Genomic DNA, 18,676 nt, shown 5'->3' with positions numbered 1-18,676 from the left:
GAGGGAGGGGGAGAGAGAGAGAGGGGGAGACCGCGCTGTAAGGGGGCGGGGGGCGTCGCCGCGGATTCAGCCAGCAGGGAAGGAATTTCAGTTGTAATTCGCGCACATTTTCGTGTGGTCGCCCTCTGCAGACTATGGCGGCGTTTCCCTCGTGCAGGAATGGTCCCTGTTACATAACTCCTCGTCCTTCATACCCAACGCGGCTCCGCCTCACAAAAAAAGGAATATGACACGCGGCCCCTTCGCAATAATTTCATATCATTTGTTTTTGTTCTTTTTCGTCGACGAGCAGTGCGTTGTGGAGAAATCAGGCTCCTCACTTCGATCAGAAGAAAGACGAATGGCCCATCTAGCTTACATATATATCGAAGATCTGAATGTGAATGATACGAGTACGAGGATCTTTCTGCTTCCGAAGCACCCTGGCTCCGGCATAGCACAACGCAGCACCCAAAGCTACCCAATAACTTTTGCGCTGACTGACGTATCTTTTTTGCCCGCCTCTGGTTCCACAGTGACGAAAATTTATGAGCTTCGTTTGTTTTTCTTTTGCGCAGATGCCGTTCGCTACGATCACCGGCCAACATCCTCATCGCGAACCTCGCCATCTCAGACTTCTTCCTCCTCGCCAAGATGCCCGTCTTCATCTACAACAGCATGTACTTCGGACCCATTCTCGGGCAAATCGGTACGCAACCGTGCTCTTTGCTGGAAAGAGAAGGAGGGAAAAGATTCAGCCGAGCAGGGGTCGCAGGGACGACGGGAGGGGGAAGATTATGGTAATGGATAAGTAAGTGGAGTAACAAAGTACCCGCTGTAAGTTAGGGTTAAACGCGTAAGGGAGGTTCACTCGAGACGGGCGGGCGGATAATTGGGAGGAGGAGAGCGGTGGTATGGAGGTACGTAAGTCTTCACCGGCGGTCGCTCTCCGGAGCCCCCTCCCCCCGCACCGGGGGTAGCAAAGTGCGGGCGCACCACCGCTGCTGCGGCAACAAACTGCGAAATAACTGCAGCCGGCTGCAGCAGCGCGGAGCTAATCTCGATCGACTCGAAGGCTCGAGAGCAGCAGCAGCGGCAGCAGCGAGAGGAGTCGGAGAGTAGTTGCGGCGCGGGTGGAAAAGTGGCGTAGCCCAGGCGTGGCGCTGCTCGCGGGGAGAGGTATAGGGAGGGGGGGAAAGAGGGGGTGCTGTGGCCGGTGCCACATCATGCATGCGGCCTCCTGCCCCGGCCCGGCCCGCCCTGCTGCAGCGCTCCCTCGGGGCCATTATCGAGGCGCGCCCGGGGGGCCCGGGGCCCTTCGCTTACATCATGCCTCGGCGAGCCCCGGCGAGCCCCGGGGTCCCTGCTGGAACTGGCGCGCGCTGCTCCCCACCACCACCACCACCACCATCACCACAACCACCACCTACCACCCCCACCACCCCCACACACTCCAGGGGCTTCTATACCTGAAATTAGCTCCGCTCGACAAATTGTTATCGTCTTTGCCCCGCCCGGAGAAAACGGGGCGTACTACGTGCTGCGAGGCGGGGGAGGGGGGGGGGGTCGGTTACGCGACATGCGGCGCCGGGTCGCAGAGCCCCATTTTAATTATTACCTGTACTACTACTACCAATATACTGCTAGACGTAATAGCCCGTGGCCTTGCCCTTCAGAAAAACGGAGGGGGTTTCGCAAGGCTCCCCTACACTGGTAAGACAAAGGTGCTAGTGCTGTGCGAATCAAGTTTTTTGGTTCGAATCGAATCGAATCTCTTCAAATTTTCTTTGAATCGAATCAGGTCGAAAAATTTCGAATCGAATCGAATCTTTGTAAATTCGCGAACGAATTGAATCGAATCGAATTTTGCTCCCTCCCCCCTTTCTTTAAGGTTCGCGGTAAAAAAAGAGGACCGTCATGTCTGTGCTTCGTATGCAGAGCTTCGCGTGAAAAACTTACGCCCCATTGCCAGGGCGCTCTCACGCGGCTCGTGCGCCCTTTTTGAAAGATGCATACTTAACCATTTTTGAAAGATGCATACTTAACCAGGAAGATTCGGTGGCGAATCGTGACCGATTCGAAATTTCGAACCTTTCGGGGTCGAATCGTTGTGACTCGGCTTCGACTCGAATCGAATCGGGCCCGATTCGATTCGATTTCGAACATTCGCACAGCACTAAAAGGTGCAAAGTCGTGCCTTTCCTGGGTGACTAAAGACATTTTCTAGTTTAGTGCCTGAGAAAGGGCACTAAACAGCCCAAAAGGTACTAAAAATTAGTGCCTTTGGCATGTTTAGTGCCTTCGTAAAGGCACTAAACCCTTAGTGCCCCTTAAGGTAGGAGTTAGCACCTTTGTTTTCCCAGTGTACAGCCATCGCGGTGGCCAAGTTAGGGGGCGCCTCCCGCGAGTGGGCAGTAGTGGCCAGGAGGGAGGTCGCGAAGGTCCGGCCCAACCGTGTCGCCCAAACGGCCTTCGGTGGGGTCCTCCACAATACTTCTATAAGAGTCTGCTGGCGCGCGAAAAACAAACTTTACCGCTCGGTTTACGGCGACGTGGAATAGGAGGGCAGCGCCGTGCGATAGCATCGGCAGCGCTCTCTATCGCGCCCGCCGCTCCCCACCGTCCGGCTGGCCCGCTCCCCGCCGCCCCTCGCACCAACGCGACCGAGCGTCTGCCTATTATGATGGAGAGATCGCAGGCTGCGATTGAAAATTCACCCCATCCCCCCCCCTCTCTCCGCAAGTCCAGTGGGCCGGCCGGAGCGCCCACTCGCCTAAACAATACCCAGCTGCCTGACGCTTCTCCTCTTGGCCATCATGGTCCGCCCGCCCCCCGGCTGTGCCCATTGGCTCGCACTGAGCGCGGCTTAGCTCGTCACATCGGAGCGCGGGCGTGCGGCGCGGGAGATGGAGCCCCCGAGCACTTTCGGATGCTGTGCCGCGGTGCAGCGCTGCCGGGCGGGTCTGGCCACCCACAGGGAGCTCGGCTTGACGCGGAGGCCAAGCCAGGCCAGGCCAGGCCCCAGGCTCACCAAGGCTCGTGCTCGCCAAAGGCTCGTGCTCGCCAAGGATTGCGCTCATCTGTGCTCGCCAAGGCTCGAAGGCTCGTGCTCGCCGAGGCTCGTGCTCGCCGAGGCTTGTGCTCCCCAAGGCTTGTGGCTTTGTGCTCACCAGTCCTCTCCTCTCCTGCCAGGCAACGACGTCTACGGCTTCCTCGGCGGGCTGACGGGCGCCGTGAGCATCGCCAACCTGGCGGCCATCGCGCTGGACCGCTACCACGTGATCGTGCAGCCGCTGGACCCCGGGCGGCGCATCTCGCGGCTGCGCGCGCGCCTGTGCGTGCTCGTGACGTGGGTGTACGGCGGCGTGCTCGCCTCCTGCCCGCTGCTCGGGCTCAGCCGCTACACGCCCGAGGGGCTGCTCACCAGCTCCAGCTTCGACTACCTCAACTCGGTGAGCAACCACCCCCAGCACCTCTTTGAAACAACAAAGCAGGCTGTGTCAAAACAAACTAAATTTTATGAGAGAAATCTCCTTGAATCAAAACAACCTGTTTTAATTTAGAGAAATGCTTATTTGATTCAAAACTTTTCTGAAAGTTGAGGAACATCTTTCTTTAATTTTAAAGACACATATTTTTGATTCAAGGATAATTTTGAAAAGAAAATTAATCTGACCCAAACAAACTGTTTTCCAAATTAAAGAAGCCGGTTTCAATTTAAAACAATGTCTTTAATATTTAAACAAAAACTGTGAGAGGTGCTGCGCCCGCGTCAAAAAAGGACCCCAACATGATTATATTATGAACCGATCGGGTCGCACTGACATCCCGTTGATGCAATTTTCTGACTGCCTGACTCGATCTCACCCCGCCGGCTCGGCTGCTTCGCACAGGACTGGCGCAACCGGACGTTCATCGTGTGCTTCTTCTTCGCGGCCTGGGTCGTGCCGTTCTGCATCATCACGCTCAGCTACTTTGGCATCTACCGGATCGTGGAGCGAGCCACGCAGCGCGGGCAGGCCGGCGAGATCAGGTGAGCAGCGGGGTCGGCACGGCTCCGGCTTAGGGTAAGGGGGGTGCGACCACCACCACCCTGGGGGCCGCCGGGGCCGGGGTACCGACCGGGTACCCAAGGGGCACCCTCCCTCCTAGGAATGCGGGAGTAATAAAGTGCTTGGGGCCCGACGTTGTGCTCTCTCTCTTCCTCTAGGGGTCCTCTTTTCCTCTCTCGCACTTTGTCACGCTGGATCCCCTCTGCTCCGACACTCGCTCCCCTCGTACTACTACTTTTGCTCCCACCCCTCTCCTGGCGCCCAGTTGTCGCGGGCGCGGCGGGGCGGCGCCGGGTGCCGTTGTACCTCATCGCACTCGGGCCCAGGCCAGGTACGGCAAAGAGCTTTGCCTGCTCAGGAATTCCATTGACAATGGCCTCTGTTTGCCTGGTCAGCTTCGCTGTGCTTCGCTGGCTTCGCTGCCGCTCGAGGCTCGAGATACCCATCCGCGACACGACAATACCGCCCGCCGCCCCTCCAGACCTCTCTTCAGCACCCCAGCCTGTTGAGGCCACGGGAGCCAAACAAGGGCCGCGCGAAAACCGCGTGCACACCTTGTTTTCATTTTGTGTAAAAAAAAATATATGAAAAAATCCTCTTTTTAGACACCTATTATTTACTGGTAGGCTGGCGACGACGCTGCTAACCCATTCTTCAAAGGGGATCGCTCCCCCACCACCCACGACGAACGCCCCGCGGGCGCCCAAACAACTCTCCAAACAAGCGCGACTGCAAGAACTTCAGACTTTCCACGCTTTTCCCGCCCAAAGAATGGACAAAGAATTATAAGTGACAGGCAGTTGATAGCAGTCTTCCTCGTATAGCGCAAGTGGCTGGCACGTAGCGCCGCCGCGGGTCGGGACGCACCCAGTTGATTAATAATAATGGGAGCAGACCCCCCCCCCCCAAATCCCCTTCTCCTCCTCCTCCAAGAGCGCTCGGGACGGTGATACCGGTGGGCGTCAACACGATATCCCTTTCCCCTTTCGCCTCTTCCAGCGTCGCGTCAAGTGGAAGACGCTCTCTCTCTCTCCCTCTCTCTCTCTCTCTGCTCATCTCTTTCTTATTCTCAGAAAAGCGTGGGCCCCAGAACGCCCTGGGGACTTATAATATGGGCACGAGCGAACTCCCGCCCCCGCGCCGAAGTGAGTTAGTGCCTTTACGAACATTAAATTCCCCACGAATGAAAACGTTTGAACTATCCTCCTTTCAAAGGAGTTTAGTTTATAATGCGAAGAAGAAGATCTTAATGAAATCCACTTTACATCCCCGAGATGACCATCAACCCCCGCCCCCTCCTCACATTTCAACATTGATTCATTGACTCTATCCTAACAGCGTACTTCGGCTAAGGTACCAGCCAGAATGACGGACATACTGCCCGTCATTCGCCGTTGTGAAACGGCCAAGTTCAGCTTGTGGAGCGCCTGATGGGTAGGCAACATCTTGTGTGCAGTGCATACGCGTACTGCGGGCTGGCCCACCCCGAGTTTCGCAGGCGTCAAGCTTCCCCATAATTTTTCAGAGTGATTTTGAGAACGGGCGTTCTTCCCGGACGGCAGAAATATAAAAGCGGGTAGAACATAAACATATAAACGTTCCCGCTTGGCCCTGAGCTATTCTTCTCCCCGAAACGCAACTAACGCCAAGATGTCCTTTTGGTCCTGCTGCAGCGACACTTCGCGGACGCGCCGGCACTGCCGCGAGCACGACAAGCGGCGCACGGAGGTGCGGCTGGCCTGGGTGGCGGCCGTGGTGGTGGGGCTCTGGTTCATCTCGTGGACGCCGTACGCCGTGGTGGCGCTGCTCGCCGTGTCCGGCCGGCCGCCCGACCCGCTCGTCTCCATGCTGCCGGCCCTGTTCTGCAAGACGGCCTCCTGCCTGGACCCCTACGTGTACGCCGTCACGCACCCGCGCTTCCGGCGCGAGCTGGCCAAGCTGTGCACCCGGGCGTGCGGCCGCCTGGGGATCGGGCTGGGCCGGGCGTCGCGCCGCCCAGCCAAGGCGCGGCAGGGCAGGTGAGGGAGAAGGTTCCTCTACTATGAATACAAGCGTGCACGGATGTTTCTATTTTTCCTTGATTTTCCCCCCTGATTTTCCGGATTGTTTTTCTTATTTTTGTGGTCGGTGTATACTTATTTTTCTATTTGAGTGTAGTACTCTTTGGGTAAGGGTCGGCAAGGGTGCCAAGACGAGGGCGCCGTCGACGGAGAATAACTAAGTGCGTTGTCTCGTTACAGGGGCCGCTTCTGGAGGCGCAATGCGTCGCTGACGTCCACCGCCACGGTCACCACGGCGCGCCGGGTGAGTGTGAGTACTCGCGGGGCACAGCATCATGAATAAAGTACCGATAACGATACAAAAGTTAGCTTCATTTCGACTCGCGACATGGACACAACAACATCGTTTTGATGTCGCTTTGAAAACTGTTTCAAACAAGTTTTGACTGTGTTTGTGGTTTCCGCGTTTGGGATTGCTTTGGCGCAGCAGGCCATGCGATACAACGGGCAGCGAAAGGCGCCCCTCGGCCCCTGTCCCCAACAGTAAGCTAGCCCCGGGCGAGGTGAACCGCGCGGCGAGGGCCGCGAGGACGTTCTCTCGCCGGCCGGGGCAGACGCCTGCGCTCACCAGGGCGGGCCGAGCGCTTCACACAGCTGCGTGGCGGGTTGGCCTACGCAGCGAACGCAGGCGCCTAACCCGTCAGACTGTGGGCACCTTTCCTTTTGGCCCTCTCCCTCACCTCACAACGTCTCCTTTTGTGTCCGCAGGGGAGCCTGTCGAGCGAGGAGTGCGTCGAGGAGGAGGACGTACCCGTCATGATGGTGGACTTCAGGCGCGGCGCGCGCGGCCGCGACCCGCGCGAGTCGGTGTGCTCGACGAGCAGCCTGCGAGAGTCGGTCCAGGACAGCCCGCCACCCGTGGGGCCTCTGAGGAGCGCGGGCACTCGAGGTGAGCAGCGTAGTGTTAGGAGAACCGAGGGGTCGACCACTCACTCAGATTTTTGGTGTGCATAAAATATCTGGAATATTTTTGGAACATGTGAAGTGCTTTTGGAATATCTGGACGGCTGAGTGACGCTGCTTTGCTTTTTCAGCGGACGAGAGCAGGTCGAGCTCGTCGGGGGAGCCGCCCCCGCAGGCAGCCCGCGTCCTGGCCAACCCCGTGCTGCCTCCGCCGCACCCGCCCCCGGCAATGCCAGCAATGCCAGCAGCAGCGCCCCAGCAGCTGCAGCCGCTCTCCATGGGCGACTGCCCCTCCTGCCCCCAGATCGCCCACTTCCCCCTGTCGGCCTCGGACCAGCAGCGCTACCGCGCGCCCTCCATCTTCACGTCGCCCAAGCCGCGGAGGAGCAAGTCCTTCTCGCAGCGCGCCAACAAGCTGAGCGTCGGGGAGCCGGTCCTGCCCACCGTGCTGCAGGACCCCATCTCTGTTTAACTGTGCCCGCCCCGTAGAGTAGACACCAAGTGATTCCGTGTGAGTTCATTGGCACTGCCAGCGGCCATAAACATTTTTGATTTTGTGAACTCTTTCGTAAGTCGAGATTGGGGAGGAAAAGGTAGGGGAGCTACTGGAAAAAGTGACTTTCGTCATGACAGCATAAGTACGGACCATTAGGTTTAGTGGTGTTAGTGCCAAGTGTGAACATCAAATAATACCCTCGTTTTAAACGTAGCTGTTATAAATGTATTGAGAGCTTAATGGATGCAAGTATTTCAGAAGACTAGGCGACACTTCAACCAAATGAATATTTTGAGTGAGCAAGGAAATGTTACAGAAAGACCAGTTGTAAAAATGTATGTAAGCTCTGAACCATGAATAAAAATTTCTAAAACTTTGAAATGATCACCTCCAAGGTTTAGTGATTGAATTCTCGGGAGCAAACCCTAGTTTGATTGGATTTTACCTCACTTTGATCTAGATTGAGGGAACTGATAAGCTGAAGAATACAGTGAAGCTTAAAAATATCCAACAATGCTAATTGAAGCTGGCCAAAGTTATTCTGTAAGTGTGCTTGAGTGAAGGGAATATGTAATGCTTGTGTGAGATTTGGTCTTTAAAGGAATGTTGTATACAGAGAAAAAGGAAACAAATGGCTAATTTTTTTTGGACATTTATTCACCTAAAATGTAAAATTACACCTTAGTAAATGTCAGTTTACAGTTTACTTGCCCTTCTTGGCCTTGATCTTCCTCATGTAAAACTCTAGCTCTTTGCCTTCAAGGATGTATCCGTCAGCCCTTCCGCACTGGCCAGGTCGACTTGAAACACAGGCTGAAAGAGAAATTGGCGGTAAGGAAATCAGTAGGAACTTGATAATGTGAGAAATGAGGAAAGAGCACTCAGAGTAACTATGACAAGAGTATCAATGACCAGAGGTGAACTAAAACAATTCACCACTAAGATGGTCTCCCTCATATCTTTCATCCTTGTGCAAGAAAATAGAGGGTGTGAAAAAGCAATGCTTACCAAGCAGGCGGGTGGTCTGGAACTGCTCTTCCAAAGCTGGCTCAACCTTGGCCACCCTTTGTCTGTTCTTGTACTTATTCTCAACCTTCTTAGATCTCTTCTTGTTGAGGAGAGCTTCATCGGCGTCAGTCTGAGAAAAATAAGACATATGGTTACTCTTGTTTGAACTTTTAGTTTGCTGTCAAAGGCATAACAAGCTAAGTGCTCAGAGTAACTATGACAAGAGTATCATTGAACCAAGGAGACAAGTCAAAACAACTTGACACCAAATTATGGCCTCTCTCAAAACTATCATCATAGCACAAATTGAAGGGAAAACCACAGTATGTAAATGTAATCAGGAAAACACATGCATTCATCATAGATTCAGATGACGCGCATGGATTATCATCATGTAAATGTTCACACCCAGAATAGTCATAGAGAGAACATCAGGAAAACATGCATTCATCAAGGTTTCAGATGACGCGCATGGATTATCATCATATGTAGTTAGATACCCAGATAAACAATTGAAAATACGGTCATTATCAGGAATGTACATGCATTCATCAAGGTTTCAGATGACGCGCATGGATTATCATCATTTAAAGACTAGTTATGCATTTCAACAATCAATAAAAAAGGTCAGTTTGAAACAGCATCAGGGAAATACATGCATTCATCACATTTTCAGATGACGCGCATGGATTCTCATCACATGCAAATGAATACCCATCTGCTCAATAGAGAAAATAACATTTCAATCTAGAGAGACGCTAAAGCCCACATGTTACTCCTTTTTCAGAGAAAACAATCTATCATCTTGAGATCAGATGACACGCATGAGAGTCATCATAGGAGGGTGGGAAAAGGACTTGAGTGTTTAAAAACATTAGATGTGATATGTAGGAACTTACCAGCTTGGCTCCCTTCTTGCGACCAATGGGAATGGCATAGTGTGCCTCATACCACTGCCTGAAAGGTGTAGCATCAATAACGACGATGGCGTTCTTTACAAGAGTCTTTGTTCTCACCAACTCGTTGTTGGATGCATTGTAGACTACATCAATAAGACGGGTTTTGCGGGTGCAGCCTGTGCAAATGAATGAAAAGATTAACAACCCACTTTATGCTAAAAATCAGTGAAAGCATAAGGTTTGATCGCAGCTGTCAGATATATGTATTCATCAAGTCTCAGAGTAGGTAAGGAAATAGAATCATCATTCGCTGCTAAGATTTGAGTGACTGAGGTTACAACTTACATTCAGAACCCCATGAGAAATTGCCCTGGTCCAAACGGAGAGCACGGAATTTCTTGTTACCACCACGGGTACGGACAGTGTGAATACGGCGGGCACCAAGCTAAAACAAAAAGTACTCATTATCTTCTTGGCTAACAGAAATAAGAGTGACAGATCTATCGCCAACTAAACTCAGAACGTTAGAGGTGATAGCTCCTCCACAGATAGTCAGGGAGCAATGCAAAATATCATCACATACCAGTTAAAATTACATACACTCAAGGACATACTCCTCAGAACGTTAGAAGTGATTTGGCTCCTCCACAGAAAGTCAGGGAGCAATGCAAAATGTCATCATTTACTGGGACAACAACACTTCTGATTTATAGGGTAAAGCTCAGAACGTTAGAGGTGAAAGCTCCTCCACAGATAGTCAGGAAGCTATGCAAATTATCATCATTTACCACTAAGTCTCAGTCAGGATACTGAGGCCTAGCCATAATCCAGGAGTGTTGTGGTCACAAAGGATGTCCTCAAGCAATAGCAAAGATGTAAAGAAAACCCGTATTGAACGGCCAGGTGACTGAGTAACAAACCTTTGTGTTGGCTGCTGGGCGGCCGAGCTCGAACTTCCTCTTCTTACGCAGAGGTTTCCTCTTACCTCCGGTGGCCCGCCTCTTATGCCAGTGGTCCCGGGAGATACCTGAGGGCAAAAAATAAACCGAGGATGAGTGGAGTCCGAGAAACTGTCCACGCGCAAGTATAACACACGAACGTTAAGAGGAGCAACGACACCGACACAAGGCAACCCTAACCTGAGCTAGTACGAGCAAACCGACATTAAGTTCACAAGCCACGGAGAAAACATGAACAGAAACAGAGCGCAGAGGCAACCTCTCAAAGTTAGAAGACCACACGGCCAGAAGCTGAAGACATCGAAATTTTCGCCTAACAACAACAACAGCTAGGTTAAACCCGGCTGATGGCTGTAAACACCGCTCGCAGTCAATACCCGGTGGAATTGAACGAAACGATCGGGCAATCGACACGCAAACTGAGCCAAATCATACGAAACAGGCGCCATTCTCTGGCGAACACACGATTTGAACAGGCGACTTGAAATGCTGAGCTAAACCACATGCACAAGCGCATAACCTAAGTGCCACGACACGTCGCCTGTAGAATTCTGGACCAAGAAAAGCTCCAAACATACGAATAGTATTTGTGCGGCGTAAATAATTATGCACTTTAAGAGTCCACTGATACAAAATTGCGACTTCCTCACATTAAATTTCGGATGGAACAGGATAATGTGAATTCAACGATACTCACCCATTTTGACCTGCTGTGGAAAGAACGGAAGATGGGACTGGATGGAAGTGCGGCCAACTGTCGCAAGGTGTAGGATTTGTTGTGGCGAGGGTTCAGGGGTACCAACGTCTTCGCGCTAGTCATCAAACGAAAACTTGCGGCGAAAACCGACTTTTTGTTGGAAGCTAGTTTGCTGAAAATTAAAAGACCTATTCCAAAATTTCAAACACTTACAATTTCATTGAACTGTTGCAAAGTGTCAGAAATGTAGAAATGTAACTTTCCCACACAACCGGAAAAGAGATATGAGTGATCACATGGGCCGGGGAAAATATTGAAAACAAAACAAAGAGGAAGCCATTCGCCCGCAAAGCTCAAAGAGAGGGAAATAGAAAACAAAGATACTTTACTTTGCCGTTTTAAAAAAAGGAGACTTCTTTTCCTCTTTTAAAAATCTCAATGTGTGTGTGTGTGTGTGTGTGATAATTTTCTCAGTACACAATTGATTTGTTTAAGACAGCATTACAATGCACTGAGTAAAAACTTTGTGTATCCATTAGCATTTTCAATATATTTTGTACTACATAAGTTTGTGATGCATTAAGCTTGTGAATATTTAAAAAAAAGAAATTAGACCAACATACCTGTCAGCATGAATGTTACCTCTAACAAAAAATTGTATCTATTGAAAATAAAGATTTATGTCCTTTGTAACCTAACTAAAACTGATCATTTTCTTTGAATAATAATCTATTAAATTATTTTTTATTTGTTTACTGTTTCAGAACATGTCGTCGACAGTATCAACACCATCCCAAACAGACAAAGAATTGGATATCTCCAATGCAGCGCGAGGAGTTTGGTTGGTAAAGGTACAATAAATAACAGCAAAAATTTGTTTTGAAATAAATCAATCAATTATGTATAATTGATAATCAAATACGTATAATTTACTCCATTTTCAGGTTCCGAAGTATATCAATCAAAAGTGGGAAAAAGCTGCAGGAAATGTAGAAGTTGGGAAGCTCAGAATCACAAGGTAGTCAGCATTTGACATTCATAAAAAATATATATTTTCTTCACACAGTACTCATTTAAATATATTTTATAGAAATCCTGGTCAGAAAGCAGTTGTTACCCTTGCCTTGTCAGATTTTCTGATAGCCCAGGATCCAGGGCAGTCAACTATCCCCAAAGACCATCGATTAGATGTGCAGATTGTTGAGAGGCAAACTCTTGGTGTTTTTTCTCACTCCTCTCGTAAGTATCTAATCAGCGGTATAAGTATTGAACAGTAATTGTTATTAAATTAATGATTTTCTTGCACTTCTAGCAGCAAATTTGGACTCAGTGGTCCCAGACTCAGAAAAGTTATGTTTTGAAGGGAAGATTCAGCAAAAGTTGGAATGTCGTCCGTATGGTAAGCTCTAACACTATTTTTCGTTTGTACAGAAATGCGAACTCATTGCAAAGTGCTTTGTTCTTAAAATTTTCATTGTTTTCCTCAGCTGATAAAGGGTACATGCGTTTGAAGGCAGAAACCTTTAGAAAGGCAGCTCAGCCTGTAAGGAAAGTTCAGCAGCTTGATAGGATAGTTCAGAACTACAAGCCTGTTGCGAATCACAAACACAATGTAAGTGATGTACTATGTATTAATCTAAATTTCTCTTAATAGTTTATCAAAGTTCAAGTTATTATTAAATTAATTAATATTGCAGATTGAGTATGAAGAGAGAAAGAAAGCAGAAGGGAAAAAGGCAAGAGATGATAAGGATGCTGTCATGGAAATGATGTTTGCTGCATTTGAAAAGCACCAGTACTATAATATTAAAGACCTTGTTAAAATCACTAAACAGCCAGTGGTATGTAATTTGATTGAAGTCCATCTTAATCTCAGCATTCCTTATGTTGTGAGAACCACAGTATAAATGTTTCTACTCCATTGTGTTTCAGACATACTTAAAAGAGATATTGAAGGAAGTTTGTGATTACAACATGAAGAAACCACATAAAAACATGTGGGAATTGAAGCCCGAATATAGGCATTATAAGGAACAATCTACTGAAAAAGACAACAAATCAGATTCTGATTAGGCAAGCTGAAGGGCAATTGTAAATTATTTGATATGTAAATTAGAATAAATGAAATACTGTGTGTAAAAAATGTAGCTCGTGTACCGTTGATTGTCCCAACTGCTAAGCATTCTTAAATTTGGCTCCTCCTCTGAGAGCATACAGAATAGGAAAAGAATGACACATATTGCATTGAATGAAATTTAATTAGTAGATTTTCACAATGGTATGCAGAGAAGAATCAGAAAATAAAAAAAATGAAATAAATGGAATGACAAAACATAGAGCAATGAAAAAACCTCAGGATTAGTAACCACCCCTAAGACGAAGCACCAAATGTAGAGTTGATTCTGGAAATGAAGATGGGTATAAGTTAGATAAAACAAACAAACATGAGAGAAAATAGGCAAATAAAAACACACCATCTGTCACATTTCACAATACCTTTTTGAATGTTGTAGTCTGACAGTGTGCGCCCATCCTCAAGCTGCTTTCCAGCAAAAATAAGACGCTGCTGGTCTGGGGGGATTCCTTCCTTGTCCTGAATTTTGGCTTTGACGTTCTCAATAGAGTCTGAGGGTTCAACCTCTAAGGTGATAGTTTTCCCAGTGAGGGTTTTCACAAAGATCTGCATTGTAGATGAGATCTGGAAAGACATATTTATTAATATGGACGATGAAATTTAGACTTACTTTAACAATACTACTGAGAAACTGGCGATGATAAAATTAAGAAAGTGAGTTTAAAGCAATTCTTAGAGTTACTGAAGCCCCTTTCGTCACGCAGTCACGTTAGACAAAATATAGGTCAAATGGGGAGATGTCTATTTACAATATTTTGGGCACATGTGGGGAATTTAAGTACAATTTTAGCAGTTTTCGAAGAAAGGATCGCTCACTTTGATTTATCCAGGACACAAAATGCAGTCGGAATGAACGATTAAAGAGTTTTAGATGCAGAGAGTGAACAAAGGAAATGACGCAAGAATGGGGTGGTCCTGGCCGTCCTGGCTTTGACACAAAAATGTTGAGCTTTGCGCCCAAGATAAACAAGCCAAGAGTTTGCAATCTTACTTTTCTATTAGCAAAGGGGCTGGAAGTGAAAATTTGTTCGCACCATCACACCAAACTCACCTTTATAAGACGAACGTGAAAAGACTTGTCCGGACTTGAGTCACACGCGACCGACAGAACTTCAGTGGGCTGCAGCGATCTTCGCACTGATGTGATGACAGCTGTTCCACCATGGAGTTGTTCCACCACCTACTACTCTCCAACCCAAACTCCGTTCTGTCTAGGTTCTGTATAAATCGCACTCTGACTAGTACAACACTTGAATTTCTGTAAAATTGCTGCCTACACTCAAAAATTGACAATTTTTTTAAATCAAAAAGTACGGGACAGCAGATTATAACGTTACGACGTGATAAACGAAAGTTACTTACTTCAAGGGATGTCCGATGCCCTTTGGGTTAGAGAGTGAAGTCGCACAATGAGATGAGAAGTCTGAAAGGGCGCTAAATTTGAAATTGACTATTTGGTCCGCAAACATTAAAATGTGCAACTTGTAACGTTTTAACGTTTTCCGAAGGGAACTCTATGTGATGGATTGTATTTGATACGTTTTTAAATATCGTATTTGTCATATCATACTGTCATAGTACTTCGTTGATGTCTTGCAGTCGTAGTAGGTTAAGTGTACACTTAATAATAATCTTTTGCGTGTGTTTTAAATACTTTGCAAGTCAATCCGTTCTTTTACCTAACTATCTAATCTTGATTTCAGGAGTTTCTTCTGCCCGAGCGGTAATTGGAGCCATTAAACGATGGAGAATTGCCATTCACATCCACCTCCTGTGGGAGTGTGTGTAGTAAATAATGTTTCCAACAATATACAATCATCATCTTTTTCAAATACTGACATTTTTCAAGGAAACCTTCGGAACGTTTCTGTTGAATTTAATCCTCCTTTGTACGGTGGTTCCAAAAATTCCTCTGTGGGAGATGTCAAGACTACACAGTTTTCAGATTTTCCTTCTGAAACTTTAGTACCAAAAGACAATGATATTGTTGCACATTCATGTGAATCAGGGGAACCTCAGATTCTTTACATTACTGCAGAAAATGATGTAAATACATCAGACTTTAACAATTTAGAGACTCAGATGACATCTGTTATTAATGCTGACTCAGCAAATATTCCAGAAGCGTCATTCTTCACCGAGAAAACCTTACAGTGCGAAAAATACCAAGATATGTGCCGTATTTGTGCAAAAGAAACTGACAATTGTATATTGGTGTTCAGCAATGAGGGATTAGCCCTCAGCCTTGTTGATAAAATTCACCATTGCCTTCCAATTAAGGTAAAGGGGTAGCAGGGGACTTAACGTGTCCTTCGCACCTGACCACAAAATGTTAATGATTTTCATTATTATTTTGCAGATTTCTGAAAATGATGGACTTCCTCAACAAATATGCAATTCTTGTGCTTCAAAACTACAGACTTCTTATGAATTATTTAATATAAGTGTAGCAGGAGATGCCAAACTCAAAGCTATGAGCCTGATGTTGGTGAGAATGCTTGTCACCCTCATTAATTGAAAGGTGGACACTACAAATTCCACCATCTAAGATAAAACATACTCACAAGCTGTTTTCTTGCCCAAGGCCCAGCTGGACATGCCAACAGATAACTGCTGTATTATAAAAGATGGAAGAGCTGAAGATAATGATGCCATTACAAGGATAACTAAAAAGCCAAAGCTGCAGGCATTGGAATCATCATTTCCTACCAATAGTGTAGCTGACGCCCAACAAACAATTATACCAAGTGAAGAAACTGAAAAGAGGTGTGGATCCCACTTTGTTCGGGGAAATATTGTTTTGGTTTTGAATTATTACCTGCTGAAATTGTGGAACGTTCATTTTTCAGACCATGGAGCTGCTCAGAATGTGATTATAAAGCTTCACGACAAACTTCACTCGCATTGCATGTGCAAAATAAACATAAAAGAGAAAATGATGAAATTCCAGATAATAAACTAGATGATGCAGTTGCAGAAAAATTGGAATACATTTGTGGATACTGTGATAAATGTTTTGGTTCAGAAGCTAAATTAAAGAAACACACCCTGCTGCATACAAAATTATCAACCGAAAAACAATCAGACCCTCGTTCATGTTCATTATGTAATGAAAAGTTTTCTACGTACAAAAAGCTTCGGGCACATGTAAAATGTGCTCACAATGTAGAGGAAGAGCCTAAGTACAACTGTGATAGATGTGATAAGTCATATCGCCTTGCTGGGAGTAAGTTTTGCAGTTAATTTTATTAGATGTGACTTTTTATTTTAAAAAAGCAGCTTCAGCAAGGTGAGCTTCAGTTTCTATGGTTTTGTCTCTAAATTTGTTATATTGTTTTCAGGTCTCGATATACATCGTGCAACACATTCCAACGAAACGCCTTACCTCTGTGATATTTGTGGGAAAAGTTTCAAACATGGTTCTAATTTACGATGTCACAAAAGATCACATGTAGAAGGGAAACTCACTCATCGTTTTAGTTGTGACAAATGTCCTAAAACATTTCCATCTAGGTATTACTGTATTTGTCTACTCAAAGAGTTCTTTTACAATATGGGATTTGATTTGAGCATCACACTGACACATGAGTACTGCCTTTAGAATTATTTGACTCTTCCATTTCTAGATTTCAGCTGAGTGAACATGCTAATGTTCACCTGAATGCAACTCCTTATGCTTGTGGTGTATGTGGAAAGAAATTCCATCGCAGGATTCAACTGCGTCAACATCGAATTATACATAACAGTGAGAGTTCATATGAATGTCCACAGTGTGGCGTGTGTTTTAACCGAAGAGGTAACATGACTCAACATATGAAAAGACATTCAAAAGAGCGGAAATTTGTTTGTAAGGTATTGAAGACTGAAGCTAAATTTCTTATCATACCATTTAGCTGCTGTAAGTGTTGGATTCTCTTTTAATTTTTCCCTGTACATCATTCTGTTGCAAGGTTTGTAAGGAATCCTTTCAAAGCCTAAGTGAAGTGGTGCAACATAGACGAGAACACACAGAGAAGGAGTCTTTTACACCGTTAGAAAACGGAGAATTCTCATGTTCCAAGTGTGAGAAGTTGTTTTCAAGTGTCAGTGATTTAGATGAGCATACAAAATCACATTCTGATATAAAATTTGAGTGTGAGGTAAGTAGTACAAATTGCTGTACCCTGGTTATTATTTTCACTCTTTTATATATATTTTTAAATCTAATGAAATTTTAAAAATAAACTTTTATCACTTGTTTTTTCAAATAGATTTGCAATAAGCTGCTTTCCAACCGCAGAACACTGGATTACCACATGCGCTGTTTTCATACACAAGAACGTCCATTTTCATGTCAGTACTGTTCTGAGTCATTTGTAGCTCGTGAAGCTTGCACAGTCCATGAAAGAATTCACACTGGTGAGAAGCCATACTCATGTTCTGAGTGCAAAATGAGTTTCCGGTGTTCCAGTAATCTTGCTCAGCATCTCAATGTAAGTGGATCTTAAGTCATTTTTGAAGTAAGTATTAGGTTTTCTTGAAAATGTGAATAAATTATTTTGATCTGCCTTACAGACACACAGTGATAACCGACCCTGGGCATGTGAGCATTGCCCTAAAAGATTTAAGAGGAAAGGTATTTTGTTAGTGCACATGCGAACCCACACTGGGGAGAAACCATTCTGCTGTGATATATGTGGTCGGAGATTCTCACAAAAGAATGATATGCTTAAGCACCAACATACCCATTCATCTGCAAAGCAAACATTTTTATGTGTGGACTGTAACTGGCCTTTCCATACCCGGAAGGAATTGAACAAACATCGTAGAACTCACCATATACCTACAGAAGTTCAATCAAACGCTAATATTACAAGTGCTCCATCTATAGAATCACAAGTAACAATTTTTATTTTGAATCCTCTTTTATTTTTAATCTTTAAATTTTAAATGAATTTTAATCTAATTTTATTTTTCAGGCGCTTCTCATTAGAGATGATTTAAGCCAGTTTCCTGTGACTATCTTGGAAGAGGGAAGTAATTTAATTGTTCATCAAATTGAAGATTTGGGAAAAGACACTCAAATAGTTGAATTAAATCCAAATGAGCCTAATCCACAAATAATTCACTTTACTGATTCTTTGCTGCAAACTGTTGTACCTCAGTACCAAATTCTCACTGTTCAAGCACCAAGTGTTCAACAAATGGTTCAGTTTGATGTTGGTCCTTCTGTTTCCACTATTGCTCCCACTCCTACCTCCCAATCAAATTGGTAGACCCATTTGGGAAAAGCTCTTTGATTTATTTAGAGTGAGACCTGTGTATTAAGAATCCCTCAGGACTAAGGTTTCAAAATGTTATACCCAGATATTTTTAATAAAGTAGTTTGATATAATAAATTTGACTCAGGTTTTCAGAAAAGTTACATATGTTACAAGCAGGTATTTTTACTAATGAGGTTTCACTGTATTTTTGTATTTCTCTTGTGTATTTTTTGTATTACAGAAAAA

General features: G+C 46.1%; 6 protein-coding genes across 10 annotated transcripts in view; 3 read left to right on the top strand and 3 right to left on the bottom strand.

The window, feature by feature from the left end:
* LOC113216690 (opsin, ultraviolet-sensitive-like) overlaps positions 1-7,871 on the top strand; it is a 28,245-nt gene extending 20,374 nt beyond the window's left edge. The window contains exons 3-9 of one of the 2 annotated variants that reach the window (XM_052273472.1): positions 558-688; positions 3,172-3,431; positions 3,873-4,012; positions 5,705-6,049; positions 6,272-6,335; positions 6,800-6,980; positions 7,126-7,871. In XM_052273472.1, coding sequence (XP_052129432.1) covers positions 558-688; positions 3,172-3,431; positions 3,873-4,012; positions 5,705-6,049; positions 6,272-6,335; positions 6,800-6,980; positions 7,126-7,466 — 1,462 coding nt within the window. In that variant the 3' untranslated portion in view covers positions 7,467-7,871. Of the gene's footprint in view, positions 1-557; positions 689-3,171; positions 3,432-3,872; positions 4,013-5,704; positions 6,050-6,271; positions 6,342-6,799; positions 6,981-7,125 lie in introns of both variants that reach the window. The other variant, XM_026436492.2, reaches the window with a different exon arrangement.
* A 255-nt stretch (positions 7,872-8,126) lies between these two features.
* LOC113216693 (40S ribosomal protein S8) lies at positions 8,127-11,181 on the bottom strand. Its single transcript, XM_026436495.2, has 6 exons — positions 11,054-11,181; positions 10,318-10,424; positions 9,743-9,842; positions 9,398-9,573; positions 8,499-8,628; positions 8,127-8,303 (listed from the first exon to the last, which is right to left on the bottom strand). Exons 1-6 carry the CDS (start codon positions 11,055-11,057, stop codon positions 8,194-8,196), a joined length of 627 nt encoding a protein of 208 aa, XP_026292280.1. The 5' UTR covers positions 11,058-11,181; the 3' UTR covers positions 8,127-8,193.
* A 488-nt stretch (positions 11,182-11,669) lies between these two features.
* LOC113216691 (general transcription factor IIF subunit 2-like) lies at positions 11,670-13,200 on the top strand. 2 transcript variants are annotated; one of them, XM_052273473.1, is made up of 8 exons: positions 11,670-11,710; positions 11,818-11,904; positions 11,998-12,071; positions 12,144-12,292; positions 12,366-12,452; positions 12,541-12,665; positions 12,751-12,894; positions 12,986-13,200. In XM_052273473.1, the coding sequence occupies exons 2-8, from the start codon at positions 11,821-11,823 to the stop codon at positions 13,124-13,126; spliced, it is 804 nt and encodes a 267-aa protein (XP_052129433.1). In that variant the 5' UTR covers positions 11,670-11,710; positions 11,818-11,820; the 3' UTR covers positions 13,127-13,200. The 2 variants fall into 2 exon arrangements, with proteins under 2 accessions (XP_052129433.1, XP_052129434.1); XM_052273474.1 differs by lacking the exon at positions 11,670-11,710 and having other exon boundaries at positions 12,369-12,452.
* Positions 13,201-13,292: 92 nt separating this feature from the next.
* Positions 13,293-14,386, bottom strand: LOC113216694 (uncharacterized). The gene is made up of 3 exons (XM_052273475.1): positions 14,239-14,386; positions 13,550-13,751; positions 13,293-13,455 (listed from the first exon to the last, which is right to left on the bottom strand). Exons 2-3 carry the CDS (start codon positions 13,737-13,739, stop codon positions 13,412-13,414), a joined length of 234 nt encoding a protein of 77 aa, XP_052129435.1. The 5' UTR covers positions 13,740-13,751; positions 14,239-14,386; the 3' UTR covers positions 13,293-13,411.
* On the bottom strand, positions 14,241-14,681 carry LOC113216620 (uncharacterized). Its single transcript, XM_026436363.2, has 2 exons — positions 14,550-14,681; positions 14,241-14,460 (listed from the first exon to the last, which is right to left on the bottom strand). The coding sequence occupies exons 1-2, from the start codon at positions 14,654-14,656 to the stop codon at positions 14,241-14,243; spliced, it is 327 nt and encodes a 108-aa protein (XP_026292148.1). The 5' UTR covers positions 14,657-14,681.
* Positions 14,311-18,676, top strand: LOC113216689 (zinc finger protein 271). 3 transcript variants are annotated; one of them, XM_026436491.2, is made up of 11 exons: positions 14,311-14,402; positions 14,891-15,467; positions 15,547-15,675; positions 15,772-15,953; positions 16,037-16,413; positions 16,529-16,700; positions 16,814-17,039; positions 17,138-17,326; positions 17,438-17,659; positions 17,742-18,065; positions 18,146-18,676. In XM_026436491.2, the coding sequence occupies exons 2-11, from the start codon at positions 14,931-14,933 to the stop codon at positions 18,440-18,442; spliced, it is 2,655 nt and encodes an 884-aa protein (XP_026292276.1). In that variant the 5' UTR covers positions 14,311-14,402; positions 14,891-14,930; the 3' UTR covers positions 18,443-18,676. The 3 variants fall into 3 exon arrangements, with proteins under 3 accessions (XP_026292276.1, XP_026292273.1, XP_026292274.1); XM_026436488.2 differs by lacking the exon at positions 14,311-14,402 and adding an exon at positions 14,648-14,795; XM_026436489.2 differs by lacking the exon at positions 14,311-14,402 and adding an exon at positions 14,649-14,791.

This window comes from Frankliniella occidentalis, unplaced genomic scaffold (genome assembly GCF_000697945.3).
Source record: "Frankliniella occidentalis isolate FOCC.00 unplaced genomic scaffold, Focc_3.1 Scaffold275, whole genome shotgun sequence".
Lineage (NCBI taxonomy): Eukaryota > Metazoa > Arthropoda > Insecta > Thysanoptera > Thripidae > Frankliniella > Frankliniella occidentalis.
This window is presented reverse-complemented; position numbering and strand designations above follow the sequence as displayed.